This window comes from Hippopotamus amphibius, chromosome 11 (genome assembly GCF_030028045.1).
Source record: "Hippopotamus amphibius kiboko isolate mHipAmp2 chromosome 11, mHipAmp2.hap2, whole genome shotgun sequence".
Classification (NCBI taxonomy): domain Eukaryota; kingdom Metazoa; phylum Chordata; class Mammalia; order Artiodactyla; family Hippopotamidae; genus Hippopotamus; species Hippopotamus amphibius.
The window spans coordinates 87,332,159-87,352,195 of NC_080196.1; the positions used below are offsets into that span (position 1 = coordinate 87,332,159).

Below are 20,037 nucleotides of genomic sequence, written 5' to 3' on the forward strand. Positions count from 1 at the left end.
CTTTTGAATCCTGGATAAAGAAAAGACAAGCCCTAGACAAGACTTAGAGTTTCTATCTTTCCCCTTCACACAAGCTAGACCTTGAATAAGTCAGCTTCAGCCTTGAAGGCATTAACAAAGCCTTGGGGGGACAGGTAGCAGAGTGACGATATGAAGGAACCTGGATCCCTGAATGACCATGAGAAGTAATATCAATATCAACAGCTCACCTTGGGACTGATACAAGGGAGAGAAGTCACTTTCTATTTTTTTTAATCCATTATATTTGAGAATCGCTTTTTTTCCCCAACAGATTAACCATTATCTGAACTAAAACACCTCCTCCCACTCAAAGATCAGCTCACCCTTGTCAGCCCCCAACCTGGCTGCTTTTTTAGTTCAGTTTCCCAATTACCTCCTTGCAACAGATACCGAGATTCTGCCCCCGTAGCAGGATATTTTAATCTGGCATTTTGATGTTCCCAGAGATTTGACATGCTTGTCTGGGTTGATTTGCTTAATAATTTTACTATTTCCCATTTATGCTGCTTGGTAATATAACCATTGTCAATAATGATGACATTCTGGAGATGATTTTTTCCTTCCATCAATAATCACCACTTCAAAACATATATGGCAAAAAAAAAAAAAAAACCTATATGGCCACAGTAAAACAGCTTCATCGAGATGAAAACCCCTCCTGGCATACTGAAAATGTGGGCAGGGAAAGAGCGAGGGACAGAAAGAAAGAAGGAGGGAGGGAGAGGGAAGGAGGGAGAGAGGGAGGGAAGGAAGCATAAGAACAGCAGATTCTTCAAAGGGACAGTGGCCACAGGAACGGGTCCTGCATCTTCCCCATCTACTTCTCGGTTTCCTGTCCTGGAAAATCATCCGAGTGGTTCCCCTCTTGGTTTTCCACATGACTAAACCCCACGGGTCTCATCTAATCACACTGGTCTGGCTGCCTCTCTCCAGTTCCTCCAGTGCCTGCAGAGCCCAGCAGGGCTGCAGACCTGGGCACACTGCCTACCCCCTCTCACCTTCCTCCCCCCACAGCCACCCCAAGGAGGGGTCTTGCCAGTGGCCTGGCTGAGTGTGGCTGGTCTGGGGTCTCCAGACCTCACAGCATGGAAGGGTCTTTCCAGCTCCTGGCCTGCTTGGTGTGCATCATCCCGACGGGTGAGTTTCCCACTCTTCTCCGGTGCATGTTCAGAACAGAAAAGATGCTCACAAAATTTTAGGTACAGTCTTCTCTCCTTGCACTCAGGTCAGCTGAGCTGCCAGGGCCTCCAGGCCTGTGGAGAAGGAAGAGCTGCACTTTGGGAGGCTGTGGTGACAGAAGCCAGAAGTTCAAGTCCAGGCTTTGCCTTGGGTTCCTGGTGACTTGAGGCAGGGCCTGGACTCCTCTGGGCCTCAGTGTCCCCACCTGTTCTACAGGACTCCTGCCCCACCCTTTGCTGTGAGGATCCAGGGGTGTACCGGGCCAGCTCTGGGGAGGACAATGCAGGCTCTGGCAGACTGGGGGTGTTGCTGTCATTCAAGTGCTTTGCATCTTAATAGGCACAGCACCGGGAAAGGAGAGCACATGGCTGTTTGGGGTAAGGGTGGGGGTGACTTCATGTGGGGAGTAGGGCAAGTCATCGAGGGCAACCTGACCGCCCAGCAGGAACCCCAAGGAGTGGGAACTCTTTGTCGCAGGCTTAAGTAACAATGTCACTTCCCTTAAGGTCACTTAGCTCAAGGAGTCGGTGTCCCTGGGAACAGTGTTTCTCAAAATATGGTCACAGACCATCTGCATCAGAATCCCAGGGGAGGCAGGCATTTGTTAAAATGCGTACTCTTCAGTTCTACCCCAGATCTGCAGAATCAGAACATGTGAGGAGCAGGGCCCAGGAATCTGCATTTCAACCATGTTCTTGGGTGATTCTGAAGCACGATGCAGTTGAGGGCCACTGGGATAAATGACAAAGCAACCCCCATGAGCTCCTATGTCCAGGCCCCAGTCCTCTCCTCGACCCCACGCAGCCTGAGACATCCTCTCCTGACTATGTTCCTGGACTTGGCATCCAGGCCTGCGTGTGCACAGCCATTAGCCATCACATGCCACATGGTAACAGCACTGACATCACAGTGTTCCGAGCTGTTAGTCAATCTTCCTTGGATAGGGTCCTGTCTCTACGACTAGATTATAAACTCCTACTCCTCAAGCCTTTGGTCCTCCACCCTCTTCAGCATTCAACACTGAGTGGAGTCCTCTTTGGGGCTGGTTTGAAAACTAATAGCAAGTGCCTACACAGCTCTTATTAAGTGCTGGGCACTTTAATTAGTAATTCACGTGAGCTTCATAATCCTATGAGAAAGGAACTATTATATTCCCTTTCCACAGATGAGAAAACTGAGGCACAAAGAGGTTCAGTGAGTGGTGTGGGGTGAAGCTGGGATTTGAACTTGGGGGTATGTGGCTCTAGACGGGACCACACCACCACCTCCTGACCCTACACTGCCCGCTGCCCCACCCACACAGCCCTGTGGTGGGGGCTGATGGGGGAGGGGCTTTCTTTTCCCAAGTTGATCTAATTCAGCCATCTTTCTGGATAATTTAGGGTCGGGTCCCACGTAGCTAGAGGAGGTGACCGTGTCCACAGCTGGGGCAGACAGGAGAGCAGGTCAGACAAGGCTGCGAATCCCAGCTCTGCTATTTACTAGCTGTGTGGCCCTGGGCAGCTTGCCTAACTTCTCTGAGCCTCAGTAAATGGGGGTCCCCGCCACCTTGTGGGCACTGTGAAGGAGAATTAGATCATGGGTGGAGGGCCCCCAGCACCACCTGGGAGCTCAGCGGTTGTGCAATAAATGGTGAAAATGTTGCTCAAGTCACATAACTTCAAGGGAGACTAGGTTTGAGGCTTTTTGTTTCGATTTGGTTTTTTGCTCCTGCTAAGAGTCAGCAGCTATGAATCAGTAAAAGACAAAAAAAAAAAACAAAAAAAAACTTAGGGGAAGCGTGAGCAGTCACATGTTTAAGTACAAAACCCAAATTGCACAAACGCTCCAGCTGGGTGTTGCGATTCCCTAAGGAGGCTGAGCACACGTGGGAGCCGGGCAGCCGGCTCCAGGAGGCGACCCCGCTTCTCGTGGCCGCTTCACCACTGAGACCAAGAGCTGTGAACCAGGGTGAGTGGCACCCCACTTTGTGAAATCCCTCTGGTGCTGTTCACCTGAGAGCCTCTCCAAGTGGCGGTGGGCCTGGAAGAGGCTGGAGTCCGAGGGCCCAAGAGCAGGGGGGCCACAGGTCACAGTCCCATCCCTCTGAGAGCAGGGCCCAGGGCTGGCCTTTGGCAAAAGTGAAGCGAGAGGAATTCATCCAGGAAACCCACCCTCCCTTCCACTTTCCGTGCCTTCTCCCTCCTACCGGCGCCCCTGCCCACACCAGCACCCAGTGCCTTTGGGCAGTCCCTCATCTCCCAGGGGGCCCCACATTCTCTTTTGTCCTTCCTTTCCATCTCCCCCCAGATCTGCTTTTAGAAAGGGGGACATGTCGGAACATGAGGGGTGGTAGGAAGCGCAGTGGTCTGGGACCACTTGCTGACCTTTGACAAGACCTCAGTTGATTCCCAAATCTCTGATGAGTAGGTACAGCAATCACAGCAGCTGCCATCCTCAAGGACTGTTGTGCCAGGTCTTTGACGGGCAGCTCATTTACTCTTCACTAACACCCTGCAAAGTGAAGACCCTTGTCCCTGTTTCAGGGATGCTCAAGGAGGTCAGGGTACTTCTGGGCGTCACAGCCTGGGTGTGAACTGGAGTCTCCTGAGTGCCAGCCCAGCTCTTGACCCGCCTACGCCTCTGTGCAGTGAGTGGTGAGCCTGAGGCGAAGCTTGGGGCTCAGAGGAACTTACTTTGCTAGCTCTGAACCACAGCAAAAAAAACAAACTGAAAAGGCAAGACAGTTTGCAGCAGTCACCTGAGGACGTGGGGGTGGGGACTTATTTGGGACATGGGGAAATGTCAGGGACTGCTGTCGTGGGCCCAGGAGAAAATGAAGGCTGAATGAGCCAGGACACTTCTGCCCCTGGTGGCTCCTGTGGCCAGTAGCTGGGACCGAGAAGTCCTACCCCAGGAGGAGGAGGGGGGTGCAGGGAGCCAGAGCATGGCAGGGAACAGGCAGATCAGAAATCCCAAGAGCAGCCAGAGCCCTGTGGTGGACAATGCCCTGGGGCAGTCTCCACCCTCGGCTCTGCCTCTCTATCAGCCCAGGCGAGAGGGTCCAGCTCCACAACCAAGTGGCCGGAGAGGCAAAGCTTAGAGGGGAAACAGGACAACCCGAGGGCAGAAGGGGAACAGCCAGGCCTTTCACTCATTTGTCCCTGTGTCTCCCAGCTCCCTAGAACCTGCAGGGTCTGCTTTGCACTGAAGGATGGAATTCCTGGTTCTGCTCCCTCCTCTCCCCTCTGGTCTCTGCCCCATTCTCACATTTTCTCCACTGATAAACTGTCTGGACTTTATGCAGGCCCAGAAGGAAGGATTACTGAGAGCAAACTGAGGGGCAGGAGGGAATCAGATGAAAGGCAACTGCCCCAGCTCAAGCCACACACCTAACTGGGGAGATTTGGTGGCCAAGAAGAACATCTATCTTTGGCCCCAAAACACCCTCTCCTGACCCTTCAGGCGCTGCCCAAGAAGCCACCCCTGGAGTCACTCCCTGAGAACACCCCTGCTAACATGCCCAGATGTCCACAAGGAGGGAAGCCCCTTACAGACAGCTGGGCTCATCAGACTGGCTGCCTGTCAACTGGTAATGGCAGCCCTTCTGGAGGGTGGGGGTGGGGAGCAGATCTCTGAGGGGCTCTAGCTCTGAGGGCCACAACGCTAGCCCTCCACAAGGCATCGTCTGTCTGTGGTGAGCACCTGCCTGGCATCATCCCTCTCCCCCTCGATGTCCAGAAACCTGTCACATAAAAGCCCACCCCAGCAGACCTAATTCTTGGCAAAGTACCACTCGCTGAGGATACCCCATTGGCCACTGTCCCACCACAGCCACCACCACCAGCTTGCTTTCCTATCTGTGATCCATGGACAGCGACTGCCCCATGGCCTGATACAAAAGCATAAACAGTTCTCTCTCTAATTAACATAAGCACCATCCCATAGAACACACTGCACATGAGCTACAGAGAGGCTCCCATGCACACCCCTGCCTCCTTCCTCACAAGGAACTGGTGGGAATCTGGTTCAGCTGCAGGCAAAACCAAGGCATCTATTTCTAATCCATCCAGATGCCACTTCTGCCCATCCAGGTTCTGCAGATGTTTCTATCGCCGAGTTCTCATCCTATCCTGGCACCACTGGCACAGGGCTTTGGGATAATTGGCCCCCTTGGTTGACACTAAGTGATTATGATTACGTGGAAGCTGGTACCCAATGCTGCAGCCCCAGCCCTCCCTCAATGAGCATCGTCACCACGGGGAGGCGTGAGGCAGCAATGCGGAGAGTTTAGTAAACGGCTGCACTGGACCATCAAGTGTGGATGCATCTTTCTGAGTAGCTGAGTTTTCTCGACAGCTAATGGCTTACTTTAAGTACCTAAAAAGTCTTTAAATTAATTTTAGATTGACATATTTCTAAAATGCTTGCCAGACTTCCTTGTCATTTTTATCCAAATATCATTTTTGGATACAGACTTTAGATTTAAAAGTCTCCTTAGTAAATATCTAGAGACATCATTTCCGAGATGAGCCCACTGAGGCCAGAGAGCTCTAAGGACTCACTCAAGCCCTCACAAAGTCAGGGCCCGTCTAGCCAGGGCTACAGCCCCAGACAGATGCCTGAGATCCCATCTGAGGGGCGCACCTCTCACAGCAATGAACTTTTCCCGGGTGACTCAGGTCATCGCTGTGGGCATCTGTTTCACTAGCCTGCTGCAGTGTTGCAATCCCCCAAGGCCCTCTGCACTTACGCCTCCTCTGCAGGGTCCCTTCTGTGCTGCGCTTTTATCATTTCTTTCCTGAGTCGTCACATTATTTTTACGGAAACTTCCTCCCTGACTGACATCCCTTGCTGCTTTCAGTGGACTTACAAACAGAAGACACTTTTTGGTTTTTCAATCTGTATTTCCCTAGGGTGGGAAGCTAATTAAACAAACTTGTTAGAATCATGTATAAATGAAAAACAAACAATGGCTGAGCAATGGACAGGCTGTAAACACACTGAGGTGGCCACCGTAACTGTATCCCCAGCGCTCAGCAGTGTCAAGCACACGACAGACCCTCAATAAACATCTATGGAGTGAATGAGTACATGAATCAATGACTAGCTTTCAAGTGAGTTAAGGGCAAGGACTGCGCTATTGCACGACCTGTGGTCTAAGGGGCCAAGTGGAGCCACAGATGGTGCAGTGTCCTGACCCCCCACTGCATCGCCCTGAGCTGTCCGTCCAGAGCCCTTCTCCTTCCCCACCGCTGGTTAGCACCAGCCCCCTGCTCCCTCCTGGTCTCTTCACTTGCAGGGCTAGTGAAGGAGGGAACTAACATTGCTGAGCATTTGCTGAGTGTCAGCCCTGTCCAGGTGACCTTCATGTGTGACTTCACTCCATCCTCCATCCTATGAGGAAAGTACTATGTTTCCCATTTTGTGGCAGAGAAGCCTGAGACACGGGACATGCAACTTGCCCAAAGATCTCCCTGGAAGTGGATGAGCCTAGAACAGTGCCAGGAACACACTGCGTGCTCAACACAAGTGAGAATGTCACCCACGTCCAGCTGCACCAAAGCTGGAATGCTCTTCAGCTCACCCAGTGGCCCACCATTGAGAGGAGGAAATGAGGACAATGGGAAGGTTGATAGACATGAAACAGGGAGAGGAGAGACTCTTTAAAAAGGAGCCATGGTTCCAGTTTGGGAGGCTGTCCCTGCCCTGTCCTAAGAGACATGCAGGAGCTGCCAGAGGGAATGGTTAATGTCACAGGAGGCTGGGGAGCTTGGATTTCTGCCAAAGCAAATGCATTTGCTCCCTGGGTAATTCCTCTTGGGCCTTCCCACCTTCACCTCAAGTCCCCTCATCCAAAGATCTCTGGGTAAAAGTGAGTCCAGGTGCCCGCCTCTTGGAACACCCTACAGCAGGTAAACAGGAAACACAAATCTCCCCCTAATAGGAGCCAAGACTATCACACCTGGTGAAAGGGCCTCTGTGTGTCCTCTCTCCTGCTAGAGCAGGACCCACTCAGGGAGGGAGGGGCCCTGGCCTGTCATTTGTACCACATGTCAGATGCTCCCAATCTAGGCTGTCATCCTCGAGCAGCACAGAGTCCAGGGACAAGGCCAGACATGACCCATCGACTGTTGAAATTCAGCCTCTGTTCACCGGTGCTGGATTAAACATCCCTGGGTGGGTTCTGCTCTAGGAGACAGAGTTTTGGATGCAGTAGAAAGAAATAGTTTTATTGCTTTGCCAGGCAAAGGGGGCCACAGCAGGCTAATGCCCACAAAACTGTGTGTCCCGCCCTGGAGGGGGTAGTGAGGAGTCTTACAGTGTTCAGGGAGCAGGGTGTGGCCAGCTCATGGACCTTCTTCTGATTGGTTGGTGGTGAGGTAATCGGGGGTCAGCATCATCAACCTTCTGGTTCCGGCTGCTCTGGGGTCCAGTTAGGCAGCCTGTAGTTAACGTCTTCCCCCTGTTGGGGGTTTCACTATCTGCAAAACAGCTCAAAGGACATGGCTCAGAATATTACCTATAGTCCTTGAGGAAGAACTAGAGGTCATTGACTTTGTTAGTGGCTGAAGTATTATTATTTTGTCTTACTTGACTGTTCTCCTTTCTTTCTGCATGTTCTCATTTCTCTGATTAAATGTATTATTTGACTGAAGTTTTTCTAAGGACAAAAGGCAGGCAGAGGATATGGGTGGGGGTCTATTCTGGGAAAGCCTCATAGGGTCCTGCTCGGTTACACTCTGAGGGGGAGGCTTGGCTCTGCCTGGATGGCCAAATGGCCTTGCCAAGTCCCTCGGGCTCTCTGAGCCGCAGATCCCCTTCTAGAAAGGGGGGCTAATGACAGCACCCCATGGATTGCTGTGCTTATGGAATAAGACTAGCAATGTCTCCCGACAAGCCCCCAGACATCATGTACTCTGGCCCCTTTTATCCTCTCACGCCCTGCAACCTCTATGCTGATGTCCATACTTCCTTTTTGCCCTTTGCCTAGAATGCCTTCAGCCTACCTCAGGGCTTAGCAAATTCCACTCCTTTCTCAAGGCTCTGCTGAGGCGGCAGCTCCTCTCTCATGGGGCCTCCAGTCGACCCCTGCCCACCCCCACTTCCTACCAACCCGGGCACCCTCCCTTCTGCTCTCCCACAGTGATTCAATTCAGCGTCAACTACTATGTGGCAGGCACGTGCTGGGCGACGGGGGCACAGATATGACCTCCCACACATGGTCCCTGCCCTCCCGGAGCTTCTGGGTGCCTGGACAAGAGACACAGTTGAACAGGCAATGCCCATACAGAGGAAGCACCTCTGGCGGCCCTGGGGCATGGGGAAGGGGTGCCAGACCCAGGCTTGGGGCTTGAGGAAGGCCTCCTGCTGTAGGATGGCTCAGCAGAGGCCTGGGGACAACTGGAAGGGAGCTGATGAGTGAAAGGGGCCAGGAACCATGTTCAGATGGAGGGAACGTTGTTCACGTCCCTCATTAGAGCACCTGGCAGGCTTTGTGTAACTATGGGTTCACGGGGCTGTCACCCTTTCTGAGCTGTTAGCTCCAACAGGCTGATAAGTTATTCTCCTGCTCTCTGTAGCCCCGGCTCTCATCCCAGTGCCTGGCTTTGAGTGGGGGCGCGTCTCATCAATGATTGCCAGCCAATGAAGGCACAACAGCAAACAATCCCTGGGGAGTCAGTGCCCGGCTCCATGATGCCTGCGAGATGCAGGAAGTCAGAGGAGGCTGAGGTCACCAAGGGTGGGAACGCAGGGAAACTGAGGCAGGGGCTGAGCCTCAAGATTGGGAGATGATTTCTGCAACTAGAAGTACTGACTGAACGAGAAAAACCTTCAGGAAAGGTTTCTCAAATTTGGAACTAGGCCCTTTGATTATTTACAACTGACCAAACAAGTTCTTACCAGGGATAGATGTCAAGTCCCCAACTTGGGTTCAGAAGCATACTTCCACTTGTCCAGAAGAAAGAAGATTTGGCTTAGAAGCAGACTGTGTGAAAAAAAAAACCAAACAAACAACCTTGTGGTTTTATTTCATTGCAAGCTCGGCACAATCCCAAAGTGAGGTTTTACACGAGGCACAGCTCACGCAACCCAATTCATACCCCACTCTGCCTGGCACGGAACACCTGGAACACACACCTGGAGCCCCCAGGGTCAGGACACTACACTGCAGAGAGAGTACCAAGCAGGCAGTGAGGATGGAGAGGGGCAGGTGAAGGACTTGAACCTCCACCAGAGCAGGGAAGGCTTACTGGGTCCAGGATAGCCATGATGGGATTCCAGGAGGGCCATCACGGGGAGGGGAGGTAAAGGCTCCAAGGAGCGTTGGCAGTCATGTGAGGGGCAGGAGATGTTGGTTCTGAGCAGGAGGAATGCCTTGACCTGTAGATTATTCATAGATGGGATGGGTTCCCTGGAGGATGGTCTGCCAGCTGTGGGCTGAGGAGATTCCTGCCCAAGAGACGAGTCAGACTACCCCACAGAGCAAAGAGCACTGGACTTGGAGTCGTGTGACGTGATGTATGTGAAAGAACTTGGTAAACTGCAAAGCCCTTTTGAAACACAGGGGATGCTATACTATTCCCTGTAAAGATCCCTTTCCTAAACTGCACCCGGCACTAGAGGCTAAGCTTGTGCCCTCCTCCTTGAGGAGGCACACCCCTGGCCTGATCTGCCCAGCACTGACACCCATCCACCCACCCTGTTCACCCCACCCACAAAGAAGCACACATCTGCAACAACACAGGCAGTGACTCTCCAGCCCTCCGTAAGCTACAGGTAGAGTGCAGCTTCCAGCCCTTAGCTCAGCCATACTTCAGAGGCTTATAACATGGGAGGTGAGGAAACTTGAGCCCAGAGGCACTTGTGCAAAGCAAGGAGGCAGCATGATGGTCCATCCCTCCTGGTGTCTCAGCTCCCTGTCTGGGCACTGGCCTTTTGGGAAGCTCACTTGGGTTGAACTGGACTACTGTAGAGGAATCTCAGCCACCAACTCAATATATCAGCTTCAAAACATACCACCCCCTCTCAAGGCCTCAGTTTCCCCTCTCTTAATGGGAGTGTGCTCTCCTTGGATAAGCCCCAAGTTTCCATGCCCTTAGTGCATTAGAGTGACGAGTCAGGCAGTCCAGAGTTTGAACATCAGCTTTGCCTCATGCTGGCTGTCTGACCTCAGGCAATTACTCAACTTCTCTGCGCCTCGGTTTATTAACGTGTAACCTGGGGATAACTCTGCTTACCTCTAGAATCATTTGCGAGAACTAAAAGAGATACCACCGGGAACTTGCTCAACACAGAGACGCACAGTAAGTGCCTTTACTATTAGCCTCATCTCGGGGGATCTTGGGACTGGCCTGTAACCGCAGGATCCCAGGCCATTTCTGCAGCAGGGCACGTTTTGATGCATAAGAGGTTGGAGTCATGGCCTGTAGGTGAGGTGGGACGGCCCTGAGTGAGGCAAACAGTCCCGGAGAAGGGGGGGGAGGGTCCAGGCACCTAGAAAGTCACGGGAGTCAAGGTCCCAGGAGATGCCTCTCGAGTCCTGGAGTGGGTTTCCAGCCTCCCCTCATCCCCGAGGGGAGGGAGGGCGCTTCCTTAGTCCTTGGTGGGGGGGAGCGTTCCGCCCCCCCGGGGGGCGCGGGCAGGGCTGACGCACGCCCGCTGCCTCCCGCCCGCCCGCAGGTGCGCTGGCGCAGCGCTGGTCCATGCAGGTGCCGGCCGAGGTGAGCGCGGCGGCGGGCGAGGCGGCCGTGCTGCCCTGCACCTTCACGCACCCGCACCGCCACTACGACGGGCCGCTCACGGCCATCTGGCGCGCGGGCGAGCCGTACGCGGGCCCGCAGGTGTTCCGCTGCGCGGCGGCGCGGGGCAGCGAGCTCTGCCAGACGGCGCTCAGCCTGCACGGCCGCTTCCGGCTGCTCGGCAACCCGCGCCGCAACGACCTGTCGCTGCGCATCGAGCGCCTCGCGCTGGCCGACGACGGCCGCTACTTCTGCCGCGTCGAGTTCGCCGGCGACGTCCACGACCGCTACGAGAGCCGCCACGGCGTGCGGCTCCGCGTGACCGGTGAGCGCGCCGCCCACCTCCCCGCCGCACCCGAGGGCTCTCTAGGTGTGGGCTCTGCGCTGGGATCCGAAGGGGTACGACAGGCACACCCCTTTCTCTAGAGCAGGGGGTCTCACACCTGGCGATGGCTACGAGTCATCAGGAGGATAAAAATGCCGCCGCATCCTGGCCCCAGAAAGGGCAGGGTGGGGCCTGGGATGGGCACTGTAATGAAGCTGGTAGAGAGTGAATATGCCCCAACAGCTCTCAGATTGGGGGGGGGGGGGGGGTTGGGGAGAACAACGAGGAACCCTCACCTTAAATATGACAAGGACTGCAGCGGGCTGTGTGCACAGAAGGGGATGCACAGGGAGCCCACCAAGTGTCCAGCACTTCGCTAGACCCTGAGGTATAAAGATGTGGGAACCAGGATCCCAGAGCGGCGGTTCTCAACCCTGGCTGCGCATCGAAGTGACCTAAGAAGCTTTTTAAAAATCCTGGACCACCGCTGTGGGGAACCCAGGCGTTCCGGGTTGAGTTTGGCTCTGCCAAGAACCTCCCCTGTGCCCGTGGGCTGGCTGGACCAATTCTCTGAGTGCACTTCAGTTTCTCCGCACTTGTCCGCCTCAGTCTCGCAACACCACCGATTCAGTGAATCCGTCTGAACTCTAGATTTGGTGAGGCTGTCTGGGAGTGGCAGGTGCCCTTGAAATCACTCCAGCAGACTGCCCCCAGTCGTGCGCTACCACAATAATAATGACGTTTAGAGAGCACTTGCCCAGGCACCCCATATGTATTAACTTGTCAGATCTCTCAACAGCCCCATAATGTAAGTGATCCCCCTTTTACAGGTGAAGAAACTAAGGCACAGAGCGACGGAATAACTGCCTAAGGTCACAGCTGTACTGGGACCCAGGCATCCTGTCGCCTGAGCGCCTCTTCCTTTCTCTCCGTATCCCACCTCCCCACCTCTGCCCCCTCCTCCGGCCCCCTCGGCCAAGGGGACGGGGAGGGCTGCCCCTTGCCCGTGCCCTTCCCGTTGCCCGCCGCTGCTCTGACCGCGCTTCTCTTTCTCCCTGGTCCTTTTCGGCCGCCGCCCGCAGCCGCCCCGCGGATCGTCAACATCTCGGTGCTGCCGGGTCCTGCGCACGCCTTCCACGCGCTCTGCACTGCTGAAGGGGAGCCGCTGCCCACCCTCACCTGGTCCGGCCCGGCCCTGGGCAACGGCTCGGCCGCCGTGCCAAGCCCAGGTCAAGACCACGGCCACCAGGTGACCGCCGAGCTGCCCGTGCTGGCCCACGACGGCCGCTACACGTGCACGGCCTCCAACAGCCTGGGCCGCGCCGAAGCCAGTGTCTACTTGTTCAGTTTCCACGGCGCCTCCCGGGCCTCGGCGATTGCCCTCCCGCTCGGCGCGCTCGGCCTCAAGGCGCTGCTGTTGCTCAGCGTTCTGGCTGCCCACGTCGCTGCCCGCCGCCGCCTAGGTGGGTGCGCTCCGGGCCAAGGTGGGTGCGAGGGGCGGGCGGGGCTCTCCTCCAGGCTGACCACCTGGCATAACACAGCCGAAACATCACTTAAGAACTTGTGAACCATCTCACTTTCCTCTTCCTGCATCAAGCCCAGGAGGTGGGAACCAGCGTGAGCCCATTTTACAATAAGAAAGCTGGGGCCAGAGAGGTTAGTGAACTTGCCTCTAGCCTAGAGTCACAGAGATATAGATCCAGACAGTATAGCTCCAAGCCCAACCCTTTACCAGCGCGCCACAAATAACTCATCCTGAAGGGTTCTGACCACACACAGGCTTTCCCAAATAGCACCATTTCACTGGTTACAACACGCATCCTGAGCACCTGCTACATGCTGCGTAGGCGCTAGCCATAGAGAGAAATGCGATATGGTTCCCTGATGAAAGGGATGCTGAGGTATGAGCAGATAATTGCAGTCTGCAGTGTAATTATCTGCTTAAGTGCTTGTCAGCCCAGGTACTGCAGAAGCCTAGAGGGCATCCAGACAGGGGCTAGGAGGGAAGGCTTTACACAAGTAAAGGGAGGCTAAATCAAAAGCTACAAGCAGGTGTGAGCTGGGAAAACAAGGAGCTAATAGCATTCCTGGCAGACGGAACAGCACGTATAAAAGTGCGGAAGCTTGATCTAGCTGGCTGTCTTCAGAAAGCAGCGGTCACCCCCTCCCTACTCTCACTAAGCTGGATGGGAAATTTGCTCCGTGCCCCAGAGAGGGGGTTTCCCAGAGCCTCTCAGACCACCCAGGTGAATAGCACCAGCCTCAAACTCTCCTGGGATGAAATCCAAAACACGTCACAGTTGCTCTGGCTGCCAAATTGGCTGGAGCCATGCTGACTTTCTTGCAGGGTCTTCAAACCCACCAAGAAGTCTATGCTTCAGGTGCCTCAGAAAAGCAGGTCTTCCTGTTAGGTCCCCTCCTCACTCCCTGTCCTCCCCGGTAACTCATCATCTTTCAGGTCACTTCTTCGCATCCTGCTGGCTAGCTGTTCCCTCCAGACCACTCTCCACAGTGGGGCAGGGTGGATGGCAGGGCTAGTTGCCCAGAGGCTACCATGGAGATTCATGCCTCCTCTCTCTCTGTCCCTCACACAGAGCACCCAGTCACCCAGGATGCCCCATCACGGTAAGTGAGCCACCCCACCTCCACCCAGCCCCACTCTAGTCCCCACTGGCCAAGGGGTGCCTGAGAAGAAAGTACAGGCAATGGGCTGGGGCTGGGGTCCCTGACCTGAGCAGGCTCTAGGCCCTCCCTGCAGCCTTCCAAAGCCCCCCTCCTTCAGTCCACCAAGCCTGGCAGCCAGACCAGGCTTGACCAGGCCACGCTGACCTGCTCCCCCGGCCCCGCCCCCTACGTTCCCAGCATTGATTGTGGGCCTCACACTGGCCTGTCTCCCAGACCAGCTGCCTGGTGTCCATAGTGCTGAAGGGTCATTTTTCTGGGTCTGCGTTATGTCTGCACCTAGATGTGATGCCTGGAGGCTGCGTTTCCTCTCATAGTGCCCAGCATCCTTGAAAAGATCCACACAACAGCCACCAGTGGGCAGTCATTCTCCCAGACACCCTGAAGGCTTTGCAAGCAAAATGTCTTTAGAGGTTCTGTGGCTTAGCTGAGGCTCCCAGATCCAGCTAGGAAGCATGGACCTTGCCCCCTCTTGGTGTCTGTCCAAGTGAAGGCCTGTGTTCAAGAAGAAAGAATCCAATTCCAAGACCCCGTCCTGGATGCTTGGGGGAGGCGAGAGGGGATGACAGCCTTCTAGGACGCAGGTGCTCCCATAGCTCAGCTCCCACCGGTGCCTGGGGGCCAGGAGAGCCACATTGCCAGCCCAGGCCCCTCTCTGCAGCAATCCCTCACATTCTCAAATACTTGTGCAAAGTCCCTTTTCGTTGCTAACTTACTATCGGGATACCAGGGCGCCTAAATCAGAAAGCTGACTGTTGTTCAAATATCTATGGAGTACCTACCAGGTACCAAGCACTGTTTCGGATGCTAAAAGAACAGCAAAAATCCTCCTCCTCAGAGAACTCACACTTTAACATGGAGAATTTTAATAAACACATAAATAAGACATCTTAGATTGTAAAATAAGAGCTGTGGGAAAAAATGGACAAGGCGATGGGATAAAGCCCCAGATGGGCAGGCGAGGGTGGCGGGGGCGATCCAGGAGGAAAAGACTCTAGAAAGGCTCATGCATGACCCAGGAAGAGGGTGGGGAGGACAGGTAGGCTGTGGGATTGATTCAGAGTGCGATGGGAGGTCAGTGAATGGTATAAGCAGGTGAGGGGCCCCATCTGAACAGGAGTGGAGGCAGGAGACCTGTTAGGGCTGTTGACCAGGGCGGCAGCTTGCTAGTTGCTTGGCTGAAGGTGGCAGTAGAGGCGGTGGGGAGATGGGGCAGGCAGATGCAGGGCTGGCCAGAGGACTGGGTGGGCAGCACAAGCAAGGGAGGGAGACAGCAGGTCTGGAGCTGCAACCCCAGGTGCCACTTACTGAGCTGAAGATGAGGAGAGCAGGGTGTGGATGTTTAGCTTTGAGAGGCCCATAAGGATGTCCCAGAAGTCAGGAAAGCAATTAGGATTAGGGTTTAGCAGGAGGCCTGGCCTGGAGGTCAGGACCCCAGAGGTAGTTTCTGAAGGCACAGATGAGATCCCTTTGAGAAGATGGAGACTCTGGTCTGGGATGGTGTCACCCGGGTGGTCCCCTCCCTGGTCTGCAAGTTCTGCCACTGCCCTGCCTCCAGCCTTCGGTTAGTTTCCAGGCCCTGTTGGATGCGGGCCCCCAACACCCCTCTCATTCTTCCTTCCGCCCCTTCCTGGGCTGTGGTTTGGGCAGTCAGAGACCCCTCCAGTTTGGGTGGTCAGCCCACTTTGTCCTGTCCACAGGCCCCAGGCTCAGGAGTCCAATTATGAAAATTTGAGCCAGATGAGTCCTCGGGGCCCACCAGCAGCTGTGTGTTCACCTTGAGGAGCCCACTGGCCACCGGCATCCCCCCCGGACACCATGAGGAATGAAGGCCAACATGAGGCTTGGCTGGGACAGTCCTTCCTGGCTCCCAGGCTTGGCAGCCCCAGTCAGGTGGCGCCCCAAGGTCAGGACCCTACTCACAGAGGCTCAGAAGTCTCCTACATGGACTTCTGTCTCCAAGCCCTGGAGATATTTCTGTCAATGGGGCAGCATTTTGAGTGTGTGTTTGTGTGTGTGTGTGTGTATGTGTGTGTGTGTGACTTCTTGAAAGCTCCTCTCGCCTTTTCTTGCCTAGAACACTGTAGTAAAGCAGGCAGGACACTGATCATAGGGGTCTCCCGGCCCAGGCTCCATCCTGGTTCTGTCGCCAACTTGCTGTGAGGACCAAGGCACTTTATTCACTTCTCTGAGTCTCAGTCTGTCCGCTGTTGAACACTGATAATAATAGTCTTCCCTCCTGGCTTAGGGCTGTCAAGGTCTGAGGAAGTAGTGGATGTGAAGGGGCTTTGGGCATTAAAAAGCCATCTACAGATGTGAGCCGTGTTACAGGCTTCTCCTTGCAGAGCAACCTTGGGACGTGTAACCTTGGGCAAGCATAGCACCCACACCAACCTCACTGAGAGCAAGGATTCCAGAGAGCAAGCCTAGGTCAGGGCTGTGCCACCATGTGGTCCCAGGAACATCAAATCAGCAACAAGGAGAAGCCTGGTATCCCTGCCCCCGGGGTCTCCTCTGTGACTGTCCCACACTCTGCCCTCCTTTTACCCCATTGGCTGCTCTGCACTGCCTTCAGCTGGGACATCTGGGAAAAGGAAAGACACCCATCGTCTCAAAGCATCTGGAATCCACTGTTCTTAAGGACCAAAATCTGGGAGGTGTGAGGGCAAGTCTGGGCCACAGGGTGTCCGTGGACAAAGCAGCTGCAGCTCTGACCTCTCTACTACCTGCATCTTCCCTGGACGTGCGCCAGCCAAAAGCACCAGCAATTTCCCATTTGCCAGAGTGTTGCCAGGCTGACTGCAGAGTGCTGCCTTCCATCCTCATACTCGATCATTTTAGCCCCTGCAGTCCTTGGGGGCAGGGAGAGGGGGAGGAGGCATGCTTGGGACCCGGGCAAGCTGGCAAGAGGAAAGGGCCACAGAGATGGGGGCCTTCGATGGGAACAAACTTCCCTCCAGAACTTTTCCAGACGCTGCAGTGGTGATGAGTCACCTACAGTGAGCGTGGGGTCCTCTCTCATGCTTTCTGGGGATGCCCCAGCATGAAGGCTGAGGGATCTTCACAAGTTAATCAGCAGGGCAGTGGGTTATGAGGTCCTCCCCTCACTGCAGCCTTCTCCAGAGCAAAGGGGTGATGGCAGCTCATGGTTAACTTATGATACATCCAGAAGCCTCTCTGAGTTGTTAAGAGGTCGACGGATTTGGTATTTTGTGCCAGGATACTTTGGGGCACCTGCATCAAGAGTCCTGTGTCATCAGGAAGGACACAGGGATGCTGTGTCTTAGGGCATCTGCTTGGTCTTTGAGGCCAGTTCCACAGCCAAGAAAAAGTGATAGGAATTATTTCTTATGCATCGTTTTGTGCTAGCAGCTGGGCCAGGGGTTTGAGGATATAGAAATGAACAAGGCTGGGCTAGGTCGTGCTGCAGTAACAAACCCCAACTCACAGTGGCCAAGAACAGTTAGGGTTTCTTCTCTCCAAAGCTGCATGTCTGGCACAGATCAGCAAGGGGGCTGTGTGCACTGTACTTACTCAGGGACCCAGGCTCCCTGGGGATCCACCCTCTCTAATGTGGATTGCTGGGTTGGAGATAAAAAGAAAGTTCTAGAAGGTCTCCCCTTGGGAAGTTCATCGGGCGGAACTAGCCACATGCCCCACTCCCCTGGAGGAGCTGGGCAGTGCAACCCTTCACTGTACCTAGAAGAAGGGAAGCCGGAGCACTTGGGAACAGCCCTGACAACTCTGCAGGACTCTCCAGGAATTCTCACGCTTGTGAGCAACGCAGACCAGTAAGTGGGAAGTCACGTAAGGGCAGCAGTCTTCTGGGGATGCTGTGGGTGCACATGAAAAGGGGTGAGTGACCCAGTCTTCGGAAGGCTTCCTGGAGGAGGGGACATGGAGATGGTACACGTTGGCCGTGCAAATGGGGGAGCATGGAGGTTGGGTAGTAAGAAAAAAAAAGTCATTCTAAGCAGAAGGGTCATTCTGAGCAAAGGCCAGGAGGAGGGACACGCGGTGCTGTCTAAGCAGTTGGAAGCTGCTAGAATACCAGGACAGAGGCAGCTGTGGCTGGAGCCGAGGCTGCAGCATGGGGGCTCCTGGGTGTGGAGGGTGCTGCCCCAGCAGAGATGAGCAGCTGCAGGGAGTCAGGGTGCCCTGCACTGCTGGCACAGCTGCTTTCACCATCTGACCACAGCTCCACTCCAGACCCATGACACCCTGGGGCTGGGGCTTCCACCTTCGGAAAGGGCTCTCAGAGCAGCATTTCCCAGATGGGGTCCACGGAACACCTGCATCAGGAGCACCTGGGAAGCTTGCTCAACTCCCCATGCTCAGCACCACCTGGACCACCTGAGTCACAGGCTCTGAAGGCGAGGCCTTTAGACAGATTGTCCAGGGGATTTTGTCCCTAACTTTGTATTATGATCATTTTTCAAACACACACACACAGAGCTGAAAACGCAAGATGATCACCCAGATACCCACCATCTACATTCAACACTTACTAACATTCTGCCGTATTAGCTTAATGCACGTGTGTGTGTATGTGTATGTATTTGGCTGAACCATTTGAGAGTAAACTGCAGACATCATAGTACTTTACCCTTCAATGCCTTGGCGGTCTCCTAAGAACAAGTGCATTCTTCTCCATGACCTCAATGCCGTTATCACATTTGAGAAAACTAACAATTATTCAACAATATCACTGCACAGCCCACATTCATGTTTCCCCAATTGTCCTTTTTTGGCTTGTTGTTTCTAACCAGGATCCAGTTGACTCCAGTTGATTTTTAGGCAAGATAGGTTGGAGACTCCCTCTGAGTCGACCTGACTTGTAAAGGTGCTGGCTGCCAACCGGGGGTCCTTCCGGCAGTGCTTGCAATCTGGAGGAGGGCTTCCTGTGGGCTGCAGCAGCGGCATTCCTCTCTGCCGCAGGGTTTTGGACACTGAGGTGGACGGCAGGGCAGCACAGTTCAGGAGGGACAGAGAGGGTTCCTCTAACAATTTGCTCACAGTGCCCAGAAAGCCTCCTGCTTGGCCTCCAGATAAAGCATCTGCTAGGGGCAGAGGGGAAGGGTGGTGAGGGGACTGCACTTGACCATCACCAGACCCCCTGGGCTCGCCTGGGAGCCTGGTAGTCCTTCCCAACTCACCCCTCTCAGAGCACCAAGATGCCGTCAGAGGCAAGCAAGGACCAAGCCACGGGCAGCGGGTTCAGTCAGCAGTGTCCTGGGGCCTGAGCAGTGACCTAGGAGATTTGGTGCTTTGGAGGCAGGACTTGGCAGTGTGGCGCAGGGTAGAGTGCTCTGCGGACATGAGAGGGGCTTCCGACAACCCGCAGCTTCCTTCTGCTCCCAGCTGCCCGCTGGGCTGCTCCTGGAGGTGGGCAGTGGGAGGAAGGGCAACTACTGCCCAGGTGCCTGTCCAGATCCACCAAGAGCCCAGCACACCTTCCCTGCCCTGAAGGAGCTAATATCCTAAATTTTAAATTGAGATGTAGCTCCACGAGAACCATCCATGAGATCATCTACAGTGAAGGTAGGCCTGCCTTGAGACAGAACTGACACTGAGTGGGGCTGAGTTTTTACATATATACATATACCCCGTCACCAGACTGGACGACAGAGCGAGGTGAGGGCCTGGTTCAGCCAGCCACAGGGCCTTCAGGCTGGGGAACTTACAGACCATGAGTTGGGGTTCTGAGCTTGGTTCCACCTCCAGCCTGGCACTTAGGTCCAGTTCCATGCCCTCCACAATAACACCCCTCATTTTCTGGGTCCCCCTGTGATCCTCAAAGTTCTTTCCCTTCCATGATCCCAGGTAGTTCTCACTAAAAACCCAGGAGACAGGCAAGGCCAAAATTATCCTCATTTTAAAATGAAGTAAAAGTCTTAGGGAGGAAAGTGACCACGCCAGGGTCACACGTGTTTCTGACAAGACAGCTCTTGTCCCAGCTCCTTCCACACCTGTGCCGCCTTCTCCTTCCCAGGTTCTCACATGTCTTTCCTCCTCTCCTGTGCTCTTTCCTCTTTGTCATAGTTTATGAGCTAAAGGGAGAAAACACGGTCTGCCAACAGAAGGATACAGAATTACTTGGGACTGGAA

The 20,037-nt window shown here is 54.5% G+C and overlaps 1 protein-coding gene across 1 annotated transcript; it reads left to right on the top strand.

Annotated features, from left to right (window-relative positions):
• The first annotated feature begins 1,106 nt into the window (after positions 1-1,106).
• SIGLEC15 (sialic acid binding Ig like lectin 15) lies at positions 1,107-15,711 on the top strand. Its single transcript, XM_057700610.1, has 6 exons — positions 1,107-1,158; positions 10,428-10,487; positions 10,864-11,247; positions 12,330-12,710; positions 13,842-13,872; positions 15,630-15,711. The coding sequence occupies exons 1-6, from the start codon at positions 1,107-1,109 to the stop codon at positions 15,709-15,711; spliced, it is 990 nt and encodes a 329-aa protein (XP_057556593.1).
• Positions 15,712-20,037: the final 4,326 nt, after the last annotated feature.

Coding starts and splice junctions, on each gene's coding strand:
- SIGLEC15 (XM_057700610.1), top strand. CDS start 1,107: ATGGAAGGGTCTTTCCAGCTCCTGGCCTGCTTGGTGTGCATCATCCCG. Junction 11,248..12,329: donor CGTGCGGCTCCGCGTGACCG/GTGAGCGCGCCG, acceptor CGCCGCCCGCAG/CCGCCCCGCGGATCGTCAAC. Junction 13,873..15,629: donor ACCCAGGATGCCCCATCACG/GTAAGTGAGCCA, acceptor TCCTGTCCACAG/GCCCCAGGCTCAGGAGTCCA.